Source organism: Pygocentrus nattereri, chromosome 24 (genome assembly GCF_015220715.1).
Source record: "Pygocentrus nattereri isolate fPygNat1 chromosome 24, fPygNat1.pri, whole genome shotgun sequence".
NCBI lineage: Eukaryota > Metazoa > Chordata > Actinopteri > Characiformes > Serrasalmidae > Pygocentrus > Pygocentrus nattereri.
Window position 1 is genome coordinate 27,014,704 of NC_051234.1, and position 21,495 is coordinate 27,036,198.

Below are 21,495 nucleotides of genomic sequence, written 5' to 3' on the forward strand. Positions count from 1 at the left end.
TGCATCACCACAAGTTCAAAACATCCTGATGAGGGGCTTTTAAGAAGTGCAACACTTGTGTGTGCATGGTTCGTCCATGAATAATGCCTAAGATTTAAGAAGAAAACAAAATACCTAATTAAATTTGAATGTGCAAATGTGCTGTTGTGTGCTGGGATGTGCGCCAATACTTTAAAGAGGAATTCCACCGATTTTTCCTAAATTTTAGCATAGGCTGCTGTCAGGACAAAACCTTTTATAAACATCCATCCATCCATCCATCCATCCATCCTCTAAGCCGCTTCTCCGTCAGGGCCGGGGGGGGGTGCTGGAGCCTATCCCAGCAGTCTTCAGGCGGAAGGAAGGCCTTTTATAAACATTTTTGACCTAATTTGAAAAAGGTAGTAGCCCTTTATGTTGTACCACAATTATTTCCTCATTTACTTCTGCTAAAAGTTAAGAACGTTTTTCATTCTACTGTTAAGTTGATTTTTTTTTTTTTTTTGGAGATGAAAGGTTTTGTTCTGACAGTAGAAATAATTTAACTGGTATGATGCGAAATGTTCTTGTGAAATGTACCAAGTCGCAACTGTTCACAAAGGCGGTTATGGGAACCAAACATCTAACTAAAGGTTCCAACACAAAGTTTCAACAGAAAATGGTTATTAATACTACCAGATGCCTGAGACTATGTTTTGCTAGTTTTGAGAGATGATTTTGGCCTATAACTGCAGGGTGTCATAAGGCAAAATAGTACATGTAGTAGACATTTCTATTTCAGATTAGAATTTGAATTTCAGATTCTATTTTATCATGGTAAACATACAAAAAAAATATGTAAATAAAATGGTTATATTTATTGCAGAAATCACTTGGTTCCCATCACCACCACTGTAAAAAGTTCTGTTCCTCTAGAACGGTGCATTTCACAAACTATTCTGAATGACTGTTTCCTTCTCAACCTCTGCACGTTAAAATTTTGAAAATTCAGTTGACTTTCCCTTCAACTTATACCTCACGCAGCATGAATCGTTCTGTCTTAGACAGGCAAACATCGTTATTCTGTGCTACAATCTGGAATTAAAAGCAACAACCCTTTTCCTATACATTTCTGCATTGATATAAAAACGAGGGTCTGGACCAGAGATGTGAATGGCTCTTTAGACAGCTCTCCTCTATGTAAACATCAGATCACCCCCAATCTCAAACCATGGCAGCCGTATCATACTCCAAAGGTGCCAGGGAGTCCCAGGGCAGAGCAACAGCGCTGGGAAAAAGGCTCTTAAACAATCATAGTGCATTTTCTGGTAAACAACTAACAAACAATTTTATAGGAGTCGCACCGATACTCGAGCAGGCAGAGAAATGGAAGTGTGGGGAGGTTCGTGCAGGATTTTGGAAAAGATGTGTTTCGCTGTACAAAAAAGTAGATGCAGGGAGAGGCTGTGATGACTAAACAAGATCGTTCTGATCCAATGCATCTCGTCTAGGCTTCTCTAAAATCCACGTACATGAGGAGGTGGTGCGGAGGTGACAGAGATAAGGAGTAGGTTAAGGCATCTCATTTGATGGCTGTGTTTCTCCTCCACAGTCTCCCTGGGAGCGAAAGGCTGAAGAACACCCGAGGAACCAGGCCTCCTCAGCCTCCATCAGCCCTGATCGAAGAAACAGCAGCAGGTTAACTGCAGATCATCCACTCCCAGACCGAGACCACTAGGTGAGGCCGACTAACCTGGCTACGACTCACTCTCCATGGATATGGTGATGGTCTCACTTTCATCTGTAATGAAAAATTATACTTCAGAATCAGGGAGTTTCTACAGTCGTTTGACTAACACCACTAAAATCATAAGACTTTCATTTTATTGTTTTTCCAACAATCATCAGTTCTTATTGAATAGGTGGGTTTATTGTTCAGACTGAGAAATGTTTTTGAACTGTATGCATAATGGTGATATTAATAAGTGCACAACTTAAAACAGTAAGAATGCACTATTATATCAGCAGTGCAGTGGAATTGGCAGATCATTGCTTAAAAAAGAAAAAGATCAGCATAACACAGATATTTCAAATCGATATTTGATGATGTATTTATTGTACTCCAGAAGAGCAGAACACTTGATGATGTGATGGTGGGCTATGGCTCAGAATAAGAATCACTTTATTTTTGCCACGAATTTGTCTTTGTGAGTGCACACGTGTGACATGTAACAGACTAAACACATTAGACAAGTACGCAGCCTATTAACAAATAGTCAAAAAGAAAATAAGACATTTAAACATGGGGTCAATAAAAAAACAAAACAAAAAATGTTTTTTTAAACTTTTGCCTTCTCTCACACAGACACACACACACACACACACACACACACACACACGTGTATGTGTGTATGCGTGTGATGTCACACACTAATGTCACACCTTTCATATCTCAATGTCTCTATATTGATGGGTTACAACTTTGACTCTGCGCTTGCCGATTAATGATTAAACTTTGGTTAATGATGGCTATTGGTTATTATTCAAAACAACTGGCCAAAGTTTGGCCAAAAAGGAATTTATCTTGGTGAAACTGCTGCTTATGTAAATGGACAATACAGAATTCCATTACATAGCCACCGAAACCGGAATCAATGACACATTCATCCGGAGAGCAAAACTGTAAATCAAAATAAAGGGTTCTTTTATATATAATTTGCTGTTTTAAATTAAATTTGTGTTTGAATAAACATTTGAGGCTTCAAAGGCAACTCTGTTTAATTTCCCAACATAATGAAAGAGAAATCAGAGCACTCCCATTTTAAACACCTTGTTGAATAATTGGCTGTCAAATTATGAAAAGTTAATATTTGGTATCCCAATGGCTCCTTAAGGTGAATTAAAGAGCATCTCCACTAGAACGACAGCAACACCTGTTTTTTTTTTTTTGTCACATGGGTGTAGCTTTAGAACTCCCATCTAGCAGGCTGGAGGTTCTCCAGTAGGGGGAGCTATTAACACACAAGTCACTAGCGTTTATCATTTAGTAAAGAAACAGCCATAAATCACAGAAGGATGTACTTGTGGTCATAATTTTGAAAACGAGAGATTTTACTTGTGATTAATTAAATCAGTAAATGCTAAAAAGCATGAACACAGCTGCAGAGGAGTTTTGCATTTCACCGTTTATTTGTTGCCACTCAATCCGAACTGTGTTGACCACTGCAGGAGAGCGAAGAACACAGGCAGAGTTTTTAATCATTATAACTCATGATCATTCAGCTGAACTGTTAAATGTCAGATTTTGACACTCAATTGTAGACGTTTGATTTTTTTCCCACGAAAGGTTTTGACCTTCGCTTTTGTGTAAAAACTTAAGTGCCACTTTCAAACATTTGACAGCCACAATTTCAATGCATGCCTAGACAATTTATAGCTAATACTATCTTTTAAACAACTTCTGACTATAAGCAATAACCTACCAGACTTCAAGGCATTTCCCTGATCTTCATTAGTGTGGACGTGGTTGTCGAGCAGACGGTTTTGAGATTCGCTCAGAGGACTGGACTGCTGGATGGATCCATCTTCAGCACTGTGGAGGAAGCATTGATGGGTTAAACACCTCATTTGTTGCTAACGGCCTTGAAGAAGTAAACAGAAAAACAGCACGTCACCTTTTACTCTGGGTGTCAGGATGCAGAACTACTGTTGGCTGCTCTGGATCAGAGGCCACCAGGCGAGTTGGAAACGTGAGGCCATCGCCCTGGCTGTGGCACAGAAAGGAGAAATCAGAGAAGGCTTGCTTTCCATACCAGCTATCTACATGACAATTTCCCATAAAAAAAAATGTAAAAAAAAGAAGAAAACTCCCAGAAAAGGTGTGTGAACCTACTTACACTTAGCTCTCTGATGGTGAAAACACCAAATACAAATGTAAGCAAGACACACTAGAAGACTGAGACATGAGGTGTAGCTGAGTCAAGATGTAAATGTTTTTTGAAGCTGCTTAAATAACCTTCACTCCTACTAAAACTGATGTAGGTAATGTCTATGCAGAAAATTGATTACGTGTCCATGCTTGACCACATGTATCCTGTATGTCTCTCACTCTCTCTTGTCCCATCCTGCCCAGCCCAGCCCAGCCTCTCTCTCTTGTCCTGTCTTGCCCCACTAGCTGTCTTTCATAGTTTGGTCGATGCATCACTGTTAGAGGCTTGTCGTTTTCCATTTCAACACCTAGAGTACTGGCACAGGAGGAGGGCCTTGAGTTTAACAGCGAAGTTCATCAAGGATGCTGGAGTTTCCCCATGTTTCTAGCAGTATATCATGCTTCAAATTTTATTTGTAGCTACATAAGCTTCGTAACTTTTTTTCTTAACCATGCTACTTACACACTCTTCTGACTCTTGTATCCCTGCTAGCTTTATAGTCACACTAGCTTTGTAACTCTTTCGTGGCCACGATAAGCTGTGTAACTTTTGGGGTCCTGCAGTCATACTAACCTTACATACTGCATGTAGTTACTCATTTTATAGACACAGCTGGGGGGGTTTGATACAGGTAAGAACAGCAATTTCTTTGTTTTGCTTTAGCGCCATCCAGGTCCAGAAGTGAGAAACAGGTTTTACAACCTGCAAATATTGTTAATGGTGTAAATAATCATAATGCTGGTGGTCTTATTTTGGGCTAATATTACTGTAGGCTTACTGTAGCACACATTAAACAGCAGAAAGTTGTAAGCTGTGTTTCATATTCCTTTCTGGTTCATTCACACACTTCACTTTTAAAACATATATCAACGGCCCCACCTTTTCCTAGACTGCCTATGGAGTTGCAGCGCAAAATAACATAACAGTTCTTGCCACCTTCTGCATTGTTACAGTCATAAACCAGTTTCTTAAATTGCACAGCTAAACATGTACATGAAAATATAAAAGACAATAATTTTTGCTAATTTATTTTGAAAAAATAAGTAAGAATTGCTTTTAATTTATGCTCTAAATCACCATCTAGAAATGATGCCTTTAAATCCTTTTATTCTACTCACTACCAATCTGAATCCCTCTCCGATGATACAGAGTTGCTTCCATTTTTCGACAGTCTGGAGTTTCCCTCTGTGAACACTACAGCTATACACATTCTTGATTCACCCTTAGACTTAGAGGAGATTTCTCTTGATCAATTCTATGCAAACTAATAAAGCACCTGGTCCTGACGGCTTTCCCGTCGAAGATTTAGGGATAGGTTCTCTCCTCTTCTTATAGATGTGTACAATGAATCCTTACTATCTGGTTCTCTCCCTCTTACTTTTCTGAAGAAGGATAAGGATCCCACCTCCTGTGGTTCATATAGACCTTTGTCCCTCCTAAATGTTGACTTGAAAATCCTGGCGAAATTATTGGCTTTACGTTTGGAGAACATTCTTCCTGAAATAGTGTCTCATGACCAGAATGGCTTTATTAAAGGTCGCCACCTCTTTAACATCTGCACCCTTTTAAATACGATTTTTATGGAACGTTCCTCCTCTTTTGCAGAAGTGATCATTACGTTAGATGCAGAGAAAGCATTTCATCGGGTAGAGTGGGGTTACCTATTTGAAGTTTTGCGAAGCTTCAGCTTTGGAGAGACATTCATTTCTTGGACTAAACTGTTGTATTCTTCCCCCTCGCCCTAATTTTCTATTCTATTACTAGGCAGCCCATATTCAAAAATTCTTGTGTTGGCTTCATTCCCCAAATTTGCTGTGGGTTAAAATAGAAATTCACTCCCTTTCTTCATCCTCAGTATCTGCACTCCTCGCTTCCTCCTTACCTCTCAGGCTTACAGATTTTACCACCAACCCCATAGCCCTCTCTACCCTTCAGATATGGATTCAATTTAGGCGCCACTTTAAACTTATGTCACCTTCATCATCTTTGTCTATATTGGATAACCATTTATTCCCACCCGCCCTGAACGACACTGCTTTTATTACCTGGCACAGCAGATGTATTAATCTTTATAAAGATGGTATTTTTTGTAGCTTTGTTCAGTTATCAGCTGAATTCAACCTGTCCTCTTCCCACTTGTTTAGATACTTGCAAATTAGACACGGTGTCTCTTCTCTTTTTTTGGATTACACCCACCTACCTGTTGGATATATCTTGGATGACTGTCTTTAGATCCCTTTCAAAAATTTTGTATATCCAACATCTATTCGAAGCTTATTCATCTGGACCCATGTTCCATGAATAAATTAAGAGATCTTGGGAATACCAGCTGGGCATTGCCCTAACAGACCAATGGTGAGATAAGGCTATCGCCAAGGTGCGGGTAAGTGTACCTTGTGCCAGATTACAATTGATTCAATTTAAAGTACAGAGTTCACTGATCTAAATCTCAGCTATCTAAATTTTATCCGAACACCACCAACGACCAATGTGATAAATGTCATACCTCATCGCGTAATCTAAGCTAAATGTACTTTTTTCTGTCCTGCTTTACGTAAGTTTTGGCTTGCTTCCTTTAAAACTGTTCTAGGCGTGGAAGGCGTGGACATCAAAATGAACTGTTCTTTAGCAATATTTGGCTTTTCTACAGATTTGCCCTTGCTCACCAGCGGACAATAGGACATTTTGGCAATTACATTCTTATTAGCGAGGCGCTGCATTTTGTTGTTATGGAAATCTCCAAAACCCCCTGTAATTTCAAGGTGGCATGGTGTCATGCACTTTTAGACTTGATAAGGTTTACTCTGAGAGGCAATACTGCTGCATTTTACTCAAAGTGGAACCTCCTCCTTTCTTATTTCAATTCTCTTCAGACCATGTCAGATGAATGACCCCCCGCCCCACTTTCTTAATTAATGAATTTATTTATTTATTTATTTATTTATCCATTCTCCTCTCTATCCCAGTGTTCTCTAATCATATATTCTCATTCATTTATTGGGTTAATTGGGCTGTTTGTTTAGTAATGTAAAATTTACTTTGGAGATTGGTGTTATTAGGTGGGTGCCACTAAGGGTAAGGGTAAGGTGAAAGGGAAAACTTAATGGAGGGAGGGTAGAGAGAGAGTGGAAGGGTGGGTGGGAGCGGGGGAAGAGAAAAAGGGAAAAAAGGGGAGGAGGTAGGAAAAAGGAAAATATAATCCAAATTGGTCCTTTTATTCATTAAATTTATTTATTTGTGTTTTTTTCTCTTTTGTCATTTGTGACCAAACACCAGATACTGTTTAGGCCTTTTTTTCCCCTTCATTGGATTTGTCCTGTTTCTTTGTTTTCCTGATGTCTTGACTCATTCCCTCAATAATTAATTAATTAATTAATTAAGAAAGATTTACTTTTAACTGTTGAATCTCTTTACTCTAATGTAAACTATAAGTGAATGAACAGAATAAAAAAAAAATCTTACATGGCATAAGTTAAAAGAAGAACCTTAACGGTTGTCCTTGTATTGCAGTAATGGAAATAAAATAACAAATACTCAATTTTGTAAACTTATATGCTAATATTTAACTAGAAAATATCACGCTGATTAGTTTTAGATATCACTCAGGCCCCAGGCCCACTCAGAAGAGAATCACTTGTGCTTGCATGAGACATGGTAGTAGCACTTATGTGAATCCGATTTCTGTCCATAAAGATGCTTTTGTGTGGCCAGATGGAACATCTGAACGTGGAACAATGGAACGTGGACTACATCTGAAATTAAGTAAGTGTAAATCAGCTCTGAGCCTACCTGGTGAAGACTGGCAGGAGCCAGTATTTCTTTTGGTCTCCAAACACCTGAGCAATGTTCTTGGTGAAGCCCAGCGAGAATCCATTTTTATCGGGACCGTTTCTGAACACTGGAGCTCGGAACGCCTCTATGCAGCGAGAGGGGACAACGACACATCATGAAGACGTATGCACAACTCCCCACTAAATTCAGCTATGGTGATTTGGGTGGACTGTGTGCCTTAGTGTAGACAGATGCACAGAGGGGTGGAGATGGCTGGAGTGCGTTACCTATGGTGGATCTGTTCTTTCCTACAAGCCACAGGTGGTAAGTGAAGAGTGAGAGAATGCTGATGCAGAACATGGCCGCCACAAAAAAGAGAAATAAGACATGGAATTTGGCGTGAGAGTCTGGCAGGTCACTCTGAGAGAGGGGGAAAGAAAAGAGAGGAGAGCTGTAAGACAAGGGTCAACAAACGGGTAAGACATGGGTAACTACGACATGCAACTTAGACAGCTCAAATGACACAAACCAACCACAGAGCCTTTAGGCAAAGAGGGACGACAGAGTGTTACTGGTTTATCGTGCTGGCGTGGACAGACTACCAACAACACTAACACCAGTGATTACCTTTGGACAATTTTCTGCCGATTTCCTCCGGCAAAGCTTAGTGCAAACAGAGACAGACCATTAGACACAAGAAGAGGACAGCAGGGAAGCACAAGTGTATCAGACGCAATAGCTACTAGGAAAAGCAAGGAAGGGTTACAACATCTGATCAGACAGGAACGCAACAGGCAGCGGCCAACATGGAACACAGAGGAGAGAAATATGAACGATGAATGGGAAAGGAAATACCAAGAGAGCCGAGAGAGGAGATCAGTGCTGATGAGCAGATGTGAGATATTCATAAATCACTTAGCTCAAGTCTTTAGTCAAAGTCAGGTTTCAAGTCTTTAGTCATGAACTTTAGCTAAAATAAACATGAATCAGAAAAGCTAAATTTCTTTCCATACCGTGACGGTATAAGGGAGGGTCTTGGAGTGTTTTCGCTCAGTGGTAGGTGAGGGTGGTGGCAGGTGGAAGTAAAACCTATTACTTGTTATAGTATTTTTTTCACACCCACTGGAATGTGGTGATGTTACCAAAACTCAGGAAAACAGTCAGTACATTAGGGCTGCAATGAATATGCTATAAACTGCCAAATTCGATAAAAAAAGTAAAGCTATTCGAATAACTAATTCAAATAAATAATCAGTTAATTTGGTGTTTCAGTGCATCATCTGTCAAATTTTTTCATTTATGAAGATGCATGCTAGCGAGTCACTATCAGTGCTCAGTAGCAGCAACGCATCCAAAGAAATTAAAAGAGACTCATCACAAAAAAACATTGTGTTTTATTAAACAGTATTTACAGGCTTTTTCATGTCAGTCAAACAGTCCTACTGTGTCAAAGTCATGGTGAGGTGTTAAGACTCCATTTCTACCTGTCAGTATTAGAGCTCTAATTGGAGAAAATAATGTTGGTTTTAATTGCCCAGTTCAGTCTAAACGCTTTGCCTACTACTCTGTACTGCTGGGAAGCGTGTTCAAGAATGTTCTGGCTAATGAAGCGTCCACCCAAAGCAGAAAGAAACCTAGTCAGGCTGCACAGGATGAGACTAATACAGCTGAGCTTCAGACTGAGGTACAAAGTGTTTTTTGAGCAGCTGAAAAACAAACCAAGAATCAGTATAATATCTAGAACATAGTCACGCCCTTGCTCACTAAAACTTTCCTAAGAACAATAATGCAAACAAATAAATAGCCTTTTTAAAAAATTCTAATCAATAAAAGGTAAAACTCATATCTTAAGCTTTTCCTAGTCTTGTAGAATATTTGAGATAATACTGGAAGTGAAAATATTCGATAGTTGCAGCCCTACATTTAACACCAATGGCTGAAAATTTTTCAGTGGCTGTAAAAAAAGAAAAGGCCTAAAATCCTGGCAAAAAAAGGCTTATAATTATTTTTTAAAAAGTGTCAAAATCTAACACGTTACAAATAATCTAAATGCTAATGAAAATTAAAAATAATAATTTAATGCGCGGTTTGTGCCCATGCTGGTCAGCGCAGTCACATTCAAACAGTTTGAGCAGCAGCAGATAAACAGTAAAAAATGTTTCCATTACAGGTTTGAGATTACAGCAACAGACAAAAAAGTCTCAGTTCTGTCTTATTGAAAAGGACTAATTACCAATGAATAGTTTTTTGGGTTTTGCTTTAATGCATCCTACAAAAGGAACTTAATAACATTGTTTTGGTCAGGAATTTTCATGTTGGTGCATTGCTATACAGAAGGCTACATAAATACAAGCCTGCTTATTTCTGGAGGAGACCCTGCAATGCATACCCAGCCAAACTGACAGGCTAAATCACACGATATGAAACGGTTTCTATTTATTTACCACGTTAGGGTTGATGGTCCAAACTTAATAGCTGTGGTTCACATTATTTCCCCCCATAGTCTAGAGTCAGGGTCAAGCAACAAGTCATTCGAGGGCAAGCATAAGTTAGATCACGAGTCAGTCAACATGCCACTGAAGTACGACTCATTGAAGTCGCCAACTCAAGTCCCCCTCTCTGGCGGGAGGAAATGCAGACAGAGAGAGAAAAGCAAGACAAAAAGGCTTAGTTTGACTAGGTACATGCAGGAAGAACACACATCATAAATATATTACTCTCTAATGTGACAGCAGACACCCAGAAATCAGCCCAAATCACTTTAGATCATGAGTGTGAGTGTGAAGATGTTTATAAAGAGGAGAACAAAACAGAAAAACAACCCTGAAAATGTGATGCATCTTAAATGATGACTACTCACTGTCCAAAACTTGATGAAGTACTGGAGGACAGTAGCAGCGATAAATAAACAATAAATCAGTGAGTACGCTAGGAACAAGATGAAGAACTTGTAATTGGAGAAGCCCACACAGTTGTTCACCCTGTGGAAAAAAGATAAAAATGCAGCACAAAGTAACATAAAAAGAAAAAGAATTCTTGAAATTCTCCAAAAATACAAGAACGTTTAACAGTTTACTCACCAGGGACAGTGATGATCCATCTTTAATACACACCTTTAGACAAAAGTAAAATAAAAATGTATTCAGATTAAAGGAATATATACACACCATCTGAGAATGTCCTTACATACTGAAACCGTGAATGATTGTGAAACTATTATCCATAGGAGTACATACTTTTTAAACTGCTAATAAATTGAATGATTTATTAATTTGAATAAAGCTCTACCCTGTGGTGTCAATCTAGATCATCGCTGAAATAGCTTAAATTCTAGACTAAATTCCACATGTATTAAAAGTTTAGACATGCAGTGGGGTCCAAAAGTCTGAGACCACTTATTAAACTGCTTCAATTTTCTACTTCCATATCATTTTTTATTACAAATAAATCAGTATAACAATTCAAGTGTACTGTTTAAACATTTCACAACTTCTCAGTATTTGGCAAACCGTGCTCCCCTTTCGCTTTAATGACAGTGTGATGACAGTGAATGTGCGAAATGACATGATCGGCATGTACAAAAACCTCTGATGAGATCTTTGAATGCACCTAGGAGACGTCTGAACATGAACTTGAATGGAAAGTATAAGGTGAAAAAACCCTTCTTGTTCAAAGGCTTCAAATTTGCAAATGACCTAAAACGGATGACCCTGAAAATTTCGCTTTTATTTTACTGATCATAACATTGTTCATTTTTCAAAAATTATACATTTCTGTTGTTTATTTCCAGGTTTAAATGAAGAAAACAAAACAGACTTTAAATCTCAGACTTTTGGACCTCACTGTACCTGATAATGTATGTTTTTCATCTACAGACCTAGGCTTAAATGTTTGAAAAGTCACAACCCAAAGAAAGACAAACAGGGCCATTCACGACTATTTGCAAATTCATTTCCAAGTTCTCAAAAATTTCAATTATTATTCTCTTTTGGGAAGGCAGCTGTTAGAAATTCAGCAGGAAGAGTAAGAAGACTGGAGCCTCACCGTTGACCGGAGTTTATTTACAGATACAGAGTATTGGTACGTGTTCAATCAACAGTCAGTCAGCAGTGTCAGGGGTCCAGTCTTATTCACGTATATGTAGACAATCATACAGCTTGGTCATCAGTGTGTCAACAGTCCAGTCTGTCACCAGTCTAGTCTAATGAATACATGGTCTGACATGGTTTAAAGTAACTAAAGGTACTGTGGTCAGGGGAGGAAGCAAAGAGGGAGGGGAAGTAGTTGACGATCAAAGGGATGGGGAAGAAGGTGCAGGGGAACTGGGGTAAAGGGAGACCAATAAGTTATCATCAGCCCACAAAGTCATTATGTAAAACTTCTTCAAGCCTTTGGAAATGCATTTCAAGTGGTTCCTCATGAAGGAGCTTGAGAGAATGCCACGATTCTGACAGAATCAAAAAACAACTTGAATTTCATTTTGATGGCTAGTGCATAAACCCATGCGTGTTATTTAGATTTCCAGTTCGATGTCTTCACTTCAGTTTTAAAATGATTTTTAAAAATCTAAGTTAAAAATAAGGAAAATCATTCTATTGGCAAATATGTCTCAACTTCTGGCTGGTCGCCCTTTATAAGGTAAGAAATTGTTCCTAGCTTTTGAGAAACCATAACCTGATGCTTCCTTACTTGGAAGCTGCTTTTTCTGAAAAGGTGCACCACCACAACCACACATTTCAGAGTAAATCCACAGAGAACCCGAAAACATAGATACGGCAATAATGATGGTTCCATCCATCTTCTAAGTTGCTTATCGTTCTGGGTCACAGAGAGAAGTGGAGCCTATCCCAGTAGCCACGTTTACATGCAGCCTGATAATCCGTTAATAATCCGACTAACAGCTCAATCGGAATAGAATACGTCCATGTAAACACCTCAATCGGAAAAGACTAATCTGACTGAGGCCATTTGGACTACAATTTCTATCCGATTGAGCGAGGTGGGTAAACCTCTAAATAATCTGTTAAACAGAAGAATAATAGCCGTGTAAACTCCTGAATCCGATTACATTCCCTATCGGAACGTGCAAATCCGTTCTGCGCATGCGCGTCGCGTCATTTTTATACTGCTCAACATGGCAGAGCAGAAACTGGTCTGTAGAGGAGACAAGGTTTATACTCTGAGCTTTAAAAGACGGCGGTGGGACGGATGTCCAACTTATGTGTCTTCCTTTATAAGTGCATGTGAAGGACGTTTTTCTGAGTCTGACATCAGTTTAAAGCAATTAAAAACACAAGCGCGCCAACTGGAAACTCATCTCACTCAGACCGGACCTCACGTGATGTTCGCTGTCATGGCAACGTTGGCATGGCAACATTTACTCTAAGCGCTGCTCCACGCATGCGTGTCATTCTGCATCGGATTACTTGTAGTGGGCATGAAAACGAAGATTTTCATCAGATTGTTGAGCAGAGTGAGCATAAACACCTCAGTCTGAATCTGTAGTCCGATTGTATTCAATCGGACTGGCAAAAATCTTTGCATGTAAACACAGCCAGTGTTCATCAGGCAGAAGGCAGGAAACACCCTGGACAGGTCAACAGTCCATCACAGGGCCAATAATAATGTTCATCAAATGCAAATCAAACTGTCAAATTAGATATCCTTCTTGCGGTCACGCTTAACAATCAAAAGGCTGTTTTGCTCATGTGCTTCTCTTATTGCAAGCTTAACTGCAACTCGTGCTACTACAGAATGAAATTCCTGTACCTCTAGGGCAGCTCTTAAGTGGTACTCTTACAATCAAGCAGCGTGGGGACCCACTTTCTACTGGGTAAATACCAAAAAACTATTCTTGTTTTTACTGTCCGGTTGAACATAAAATGTACTTCAGATCACTCAAATTTCCCTTTATGTCCTGGATATCATTTTACACCGATGCACTTGGGTATAAAAACAAGAACTCTTTAGCACAGCTATCAGGCAGAGCATCTCGTGTAGCTTATGAAAGCAAAAAGGACTTCTACTCACATGTCACACGCAGAGCAGTGATGGCACCTATCTGGTTTGATCACCTGGCAGCGGTCACAGTACCGGATGGCTAGAAGGAAGGAAATAATTCTGAAGTCTTATCAGATGCAAAGTAAGAACATGCTTAGCAATAAAAAGTGCAGCTATGGAGAACACAGACAGTCAGCAGTGATACAGTGATTATAAATGAGCCAAGTACTGATTAGAACCTTTAATTTATCAATCAATAAATCAATAGTGCTGTTTGAATGATCACTTAAGCAACGCATCAACATATCAAATTCACACTGCACAACCTCTGAGGAAAAGCATGGTGTGAGCAATACAGCAGACAAACAAAGGGATACTGGAATGAAACAATGAGAATTTTAGTCCACTGAGCTCACATTACACTGAAATTTTAAAACACACACACACACACACACACACACACACACACACACACACACACACACACAGTACTCTTAAGGTGATCCTTCCCTGGCCTGCTAGGCTAATAATTCATCCACAGGATGTGAAGCAGCTTGTATCAGCACTTCTGCCTTCCAGTAAGACAAAGGACGAATGAACGGGGTAAAGCAGAGCACTGCTTAAATAAATAAATAAATAAATAAACAAACAAACAAACAAACAAGCATCTAGAATCTAGAAGTATGAGCAACCCGGTCAGATTCCATGTTTTATTGATTTTCTAAGAGAGAATTCCACTACAAATGGACATTGAAAAAGCATTGTGTTTACACTTCTGTTAAATACGGTCAAGATCACACTCTGACCAATGTGGTAAGCAGGCCCTTTAACAGAAAACGTGTTCCTTTTGCCTGGTGTAAATGCTATGCATGCACTTGCTATTTATCAACTATTAACAATCTAGGTCCCACTTTTTTTGGGCCACACAAATCCTTTAGGCCAAACACAGCCTCAAGTCTGTCATGCTCAAGTGCCTCACCTCCAGCTCCAGTGCGAGTGTAGAGCGGCAGACTGCTGGCCACTCTCTTTAGGATCTCTTGCTGAGCCTCTGGACGCTCCTCTTTCTCATACTGCTCCTTCTCAGCTTTGGGCAAGCAAAACTGAAACACATCAGCATTCAGTCATCTTCAGCATCTGCATCTGCTTATGGCCAATTCCAGTGACACACAACGATTTACAAATGCCTCAGATTAGATATGCAACAATATGCATATCTAATTTGGGCAAAATGACAAATCAAATCAAATCTCATTAATTTTGCATTATATAGCTGCATTTTTATTAAATTTAAGCGGAGAGGAAAAATTGCCAGTTTGATTGTAATGTGGAACAGCTTCCTGTGTGATTGGGCACCATCGAACATATCTAGGATCAGTTGGAGTGGCCTTTATGATCCAAAACTAATCATACAACACCAGTATCTGACCTCACTGGTCACTTCATGTGACTAGTATCCTGAAAAGATTTTAGGCACAGGCACTTACACTTGGTAGTCAAGTGCATATCCAGTTAGTCAGACTGAAATCCAATTGCTGTGTAGGCCGGAATATGCAAATCCGCTTGTTACACAGCAAACAGATACTGATTGTTTATTAAGTCGTCTGCAGTTTGTTTTGCACAGAAGTGTCTTCTCATATCGTGACTATGCAATTTGTTTTGACCGGTCCCCAACAATGTGCATCCTCCATGATTATCTTCCTTGCAGACATGGGCTGTGTTCCAAATAGCATACTGTGTACTGCCTACTGCATCAGTATATACTGTATACTTCATCAGAAGTATAACGCACAGCATTCAAGCCATGCTGTACTACCGAACAGGGGTAGGACTAGACTGCCAACATCAGGGACTGAGCCAATCAAGACCATCCCAAGACCTGCCCCATTTTCCTCAGGCCTCCAATCACTCCTTTGCAACCGTTGCTAGCCAGTTTTCAGCATTTACGTTTATTTTTGGTCAAGATGTGCCTGTGTGACTTTTAAAATACACCACATACTATGACAGAGAGCAGGATGTTGGTTTCCACCCGTGTTTAAAGCTATAAATAAGCTTTGAAAATGTCGGTTCTGGGTTAATCTGTGTGGCAAACATTTGTGGTTTCCTAACATTTCCATTAGCGAGACATTTAATTTTCATTACATTCAGTCAGACTAGCTTATAAGGTCATATGAGCTACTCTGAGTGAACAAAAAGCACTGTGACTCTAAACATGAGCCTAAAAAAGCGATGAGCGGATTGCTCAGCTGAGTTACTGTTCCATCCACATTCTGCGTCAATTTCAAAGTACTAGTTTACTGTTAAACAGACAAAGTAAGAAAACCCTCTTCAAGACCAGCAGAGAAAGTTGGTGTGGTTTTCGTGTGGCAGTGAGTGCAGCATCACTTGCTGAAATTTCTTTCATTCTATATAGAAGAAAGGCTGAATTCAGAGCTATTAAAAATATCCAGGCAGTGGATACATCCTCCCAGAAAAGCCTCATCGCATTTTGGGATGCAGTATATCACGGAGATAGCTTCGGCAGCATACTGGAAAAATGTGCTGGAGCAGTACATATTGCAGAAATTCCTGTTGGTCTTATTCTTCATAATACTTACCACTTTGGGCAGAATCAATAAGTGAGCAGTATGCAGTGGGCTATTTCAAACACAGCCATGGGTAATGTAGCCAGTGACACACTGCATGGGGAGGAGTTTCAGTTTTACTGGGGTATTTTTGTTGTTGAATGGGTCTTGGAGAGATGGGTATGTTAAGTTGTTTGAGCGATTGGCTTTGTATCTGTTCTAAATGTGTTCACACTTGCATTTTTATGTGGCCTGGCCTCATCCAGATATAATCCTGATGCTCAAAACACGTGAAGTGACCAGCTGTAAACGAGGTCTAATGCTCTTGTGGCTCAATGCAATCAAATCCTTACAGCAATGTTCTAACATCTAGTGGAAAGTCTTCCCAGAGGAGTAGAGGCTGTTACCGCAGCAAACAGGGACAAACTCCCGATTAATACTCCTGATTTTGTAAGAAACTTTGGATGAGCTTTTGACTACAAACTTGGTGACGTAATATTCAATGTACAATAAATGTTTTTTTTTAATTAAAGTCAAACGATTATGTAAATGTCAAATTAAATTTGGTTTCCTTCCTGTGCTAACAACTTTATTGGCCCATGGTGAGGTTAACATTATCTGCATGAGACTGTCCTTATCAAATGTGCAGGACAGCATTGACACCTGTCCATTTCATCAAGACTGTAAAATACTAATCGGTTATGGACCGACTGGACAGATATTGCAATTGGAATTAGAAAAATGGTGCATATTACAAAAGAGTAAAGCATGGAAAGAAAAGCACTAAAACAAACAAACAAACAAACAAAACAAATGATCCTAGTTTTCAGGTAGCTCACCTCTTTGGACGGGTTTGCTGGTCTCGTGAAGATGGTCTTCCAATAAGACCAAACAAACATGATGAACGAGAGGTGAAAGACAACCAAGTAGATTACTGTAAGGAACAGAGAGCAATGTGTGAGAGTGAAAGTGCCATAAATTTGCTGGGGGGTGGGGGTGGGGGTTAAATTAATGGTCTTAATTCTCTGAGAAGCTGACACATGAGGAATGGACTGAAGAGGTAGACGGTGAGCTGACTCCGTCCTTCCCCAGGCTGTTGGTTTTCATTACTGATGCAGTTTAGCTGATGTTCAGCACAAACAGGAGATTGATATTGAGCTCCAGTCTTTTAAAGTACACATCAGATGCCTCTTCTGGCAGAGAAGTTGTCCTCATCTGACATACAAATATACTCTCTAAGACAAAACTTTGAACACTATAAAAATATATACTTAGGTTAAATAATCTATGGCCAATTATACTAGGCCTTATGAAAATGACATACAGTTATAGGAATTTATACAGAATTCCTAGAAGACAGTACACAACAGAGATACCACAGCAGGTGAAGTATTACAAAGCTCTATAGAAAGCTTACAGTTTGTCATAGCATTACTATACTTCTCTGTAAGGGAGGATGTGCAAACACTTACTTTTTTCACCAGTACTTGGAATTGTGTCTGTAAGGAGAAAGGAAAGCATTTATAGATTGTTTTGTAAAGCAAAACAGCACATATATCAATCAAGATATATATTCTGCTTTCCTAATTAACAATAAATACATCTGGACAAACTAGACAAAGGTTATGATGCCATATAATCTGTCTAACATAATACAGATCATTGACAATAATCTTTCCAGGTTTCAGGCTTAAACTAGTGTTCCAGGCAGGCTGGCTAGATAGGACAGTTCTCAAAAGGTTCTTTCCACAGATTTTTCAACATTTCTGTGTAATTAAATTGTTAAGACACATCAGAGGTCTGATGTGAAATGCGCCATTCTGGAGAAACCAAGTGTGAACTGTTAAGAGCAGTGCTAATAGGAACTGGAGCTATCTGAGCTGTTCAATGTCTCTAAAAGCTACTTCACAGAAAGGTTTTACATAACATATTCACAAGCAAGTTGTCTGGCACCCAAGATCTGGTTTTATGATTCTTCAAATGCATCCAGGCCAGGGTGATAAGTACAGGGTGTCATCAGGCAAAGTTGGCTAGTACCATAACAAAAAACCTGTTTTTGTGGATTTATCCTTTATCATCACTATAAACAATACATATAAAGAGACGTGTTGGTTCATTGGCCGCTTTGGAAAGTAAATAAAATGTTATTTTTGTATTGCAGGTATTGCCACCCCTGGTTCCCATCGCCGTCACTGTAAAGACGGGTGGCAGTTTCTCTACCATGTAACCTAATGTTTCGCAGCAAATCGCTCCTTGTTTGTGACTGTTTACACCTGAACGTCTGAACTGTACAGAAATGAGGAGAAATCCCCTTTAAGTAACAGGTAAGGAGGGCTGGATATTTCCAACTCTGCTGAACTGTGCACAGCGTTGGTGATAGGAACCAGACGTCCACCTCTGAAAGCTCACTCACAAAGACATTACATGAAACGGTTAGATAAATGCTCCCTGATACCTGGCTTAAAATGTATTTGAATCCACTCAAGCAAGCAAACTATAGCTTTTTTTCCAGATTTATGACTATTTGACCACCATCATCACTACATATGAAAACTGTAGAGACACAAGTAGGTCCACTGGTGGTTTTGAATAGTGAATAACATGATTATATTTGTGAACGTGGCTCCCATCACCGCCACTGTAGAAAAATGAGCCTGTGCGTTTCTCTAAAACGCACCATTTCACGTCAAACTACTCTGAACGACTGTGTTTACATCTCAAACTCACAAGCGCTGAGAATTTTTGAGAGACTGGTGGAGTTCCCCTTTAACCTATGTAGTGTTAGTATCCTAGCTCAGATACATTTGGCGTATATTTCTGAGAGAATCTACATTTACTGGTTTTCAGGGCAGAGAACTGAAAGAACTCCGCTTATGCTCGCAAGAAGAGATTTAATGATATCGAAACCAGAAGAGCAGTGCAGCCCAGCCCTGGTAACAGGTTGAGCAATGGGACCGAGTGCGCCGAGTTAAGCTAGCTAATTACACCAAAGTCTACCTAGCTAAAGCTAACACTGCAGTACAATGGCTACAAAACACAGCCGCGGGTCCCCGCCTCATTTCGAAGTCAAACAACCAGCTTGGCACCTCATTTTCGCTCCGTTTGACCACTAACGCCTACAGAACACGCTGCACAAAGATTTAATAACACTTAGCTCGCTGGCTAAGTAAACAGACACGAAGTCTGCCTAAGTTGGCTCACTGTTCGCCAGCGTCTTGTTCGAATTTTCCCGTTCCACCTTAAATGGTGCAGCAGTTGCATTCTGGCGCCTCGGGCGCCAGAATGCAACTGCTGCACCATTTAAGGTGGAACGGGAAAATTCGAATGAGACGCTGGCGAACAGTGTATACCGTCGCGTTAACTAGACACGAGAAATAACAGACGAAAAAACATGACGAGCACGACATGAACAGCGAAACACACGTACATTTCGTTAAGACAACAATTACATTCAGCCTTCAATGAAAACGTTGGGGAACTGGCGAGAGGACAAGCCGTGTAAGACGGCCGAACAGCTCCAATCACTTCCTATTCAAGTTATCCAGCGAGCTATCTCAAGAAGTAACCGGCTAAAGGCAGAGTGGACGAAAAATACACGGACTTACATATACAAAGCTCCACCACGTAGGCATAATACGACCAGCATACAACTAAGGCGATAAATATGACCGGTATCCAAGCCAGACCGCGCTGACAGCATCTCAGTACGTGTGAAGGCGCCATCTTTTACGTCCACTCCACCAAGACGGGCGTCCAGAACCTACATCCAGTCTTCAGAGTAGGCTGGCCCCGCACCCCAACTCCAGCTCTGAACGTGAGGACATCAAATCAAAAAATATCTGTTCCACAAGAGCAAAAATCGCGCAATTCCAGTCCAAATTCTGATGAGCTTTGCTTTATTATTTTTTTTAATATAATAACGCATTTACTTCTACACACCGAGCTAAAAAGGATGGTTCTTCAAGGGGTTCTATTCAGTACGGAGCCCCGCTGGCGACATCCTGTAGAAATCAAAAATAATGCGTGGCCACGCCTTATTAACGCGTGGGAACCAGATCCTAATGCGTGGCCACGACTTGGTAAGGCGCGGGAACGAGATCATGGCTTACGAAGTCGTGGCCACGCATTAGGATCTCGTCCCTATGCTCTACTAAGTCGTGGCCACGGCTATATCACCTCGTTCCCACGTCTGATAAAGTCGTGGCCACGGCTTGTGTCGTTCCCAGGTCTTACACTAAGTCGTGGCCATGTGTTATTTTTTTATTTCTACAGGATGTCACCAGCGGGGCTCCGTCATTTAGAACCATGAGTTCTATAAAGAACCGTTTCATGCTTAAATATGGAGCCCTGCTGGTGACACCCAGTATAAACAAAATTCATTTATGGCCACGCCATATTAAGGTGAGGGAACGAGATCCTAATGTGTAACCACGACTTGGTAAGGCGCGGGAATGAGATGATTAAGTCGTGTCCGTGACTTAGTAAGGCGTGGAACAAGATCATGGCTTACGAAGTCGTGGCCACGCATGAGGATCTCGTCCCAACGCTCTACTAAGTCGTGGCCACGGCTTAATCGTCTCATTCCGATGTCTTACTAAGTCATGGCCACGGCTTAATCGTCTCATTCCGAGGTCTTACTAAGTCGTGGCCACGCTTTTTTTTTTTTATTTCTACAGGATGTCACCAGCAGGGCCCCATCATTTAGAACCATGAGTACTATAAAGAACCGTTTCATGCTTAATTATGGAGCCCTGCCGGTGACACCCAGTATAAACAAAAATAATGGCCACGCCATAAGGTGAGGGAAGGAGATCCTAACCTATTGCGTGGGAACGAGATAGTTAAGTCGCGGCCATGACTTAGTGAGGTGTGAAACAAAATCTTGCCTTACTACGGAGCCCTGATGATGCCATCCTGTACAAGTAAAAATAATGCATGGCCACACTTTATTAACATGTGGGAATGAGATCCTAATTTGTGACCATGACTTGGTAAGGCGTTGGAATGAGATGATCAAGTCGTGTCCATGACTTAGTAATGCACGGGAATGAGATCATGGCTTACTAAGTCGTGGCCACACATTAGGATCTCGTCCCCACGCACTACTAAGTCGTGGCTATGGCTTAATCATCTCATTCCCACGCCTTACTAAGTCATGGCCACACATTATTTTTATTGGTACCAGATGGCATCATTAAGGCGCCGTACCTTATTAAACTGTGATCAAGGCTTAATTATCTCATTCCCAGTCCCGTTCCCATGCCTTACTAAATTGT

The 21,495-nt window shown here is 40.3% G+C and overlaps 1 protein-coding gene across 3 annotated transcripts; it reads right to left on the reverse strand.

Annotated features, from left to right (window-relative positions):
- Positions 1 to 444: 444 nt before the first annotated feature.
- Positions 445 to 20,188, reverse strand: zdhhc20b (zinc finger DHHC-type palmitoyltransferase 20b). Of its 3 annotated transcripts, XM_017716004.2 has the most exons (14): positions 19,825 to 20,188; positions 17,692 to 17,718; positions 17,059 to 17,153; positions 14,638 to 14,758; positions 13,689 to 13,758; positions 10,739 to 10,771; positions 10,519 to 10,639; positions 8,286 to 8,321; positions 7,946 to 8,078; positions 7,677 to 7,803; positions 3,633 to 3,725; positions 3,441 to 3,550; positions 1,712 to 1,759; positions 445 to 1,634 (listed from the first exon to the last, which is right to left on the reverse strand). In XM_017716004.2, the coding sequence occupies exons 1-13, from the start codon at positions 19,940 to 19,942 to the stop codon at positions 1,716 to 1,718; spliced, it is 1,128 nt and encodes a 375-aa protein (XP_017571493.1). In that variant the 5' UTR covers positions 19,943 to 20,188; the 3' UTR covers positions 445 to 1,634; positions 1,712 to 1,715. The 3 variants fall into 3 exon arrangements, with proteins under 3 accessions (XP_017571493.1, XP_017571487.1, XP_017571501.1); XM_017715998.2 differs by having other exon boundaries at positions 445 to 1,759; XM_017716012.2 differs by lacking the exon at positions 8,286 to 8,321 and having other exon boundaries at positions 445 to 1,759; positions 19,825 to 20,187.
- Between the last annotated feature and the right edge of the window lie 1,307 nt (positions 20,189 to 21,495).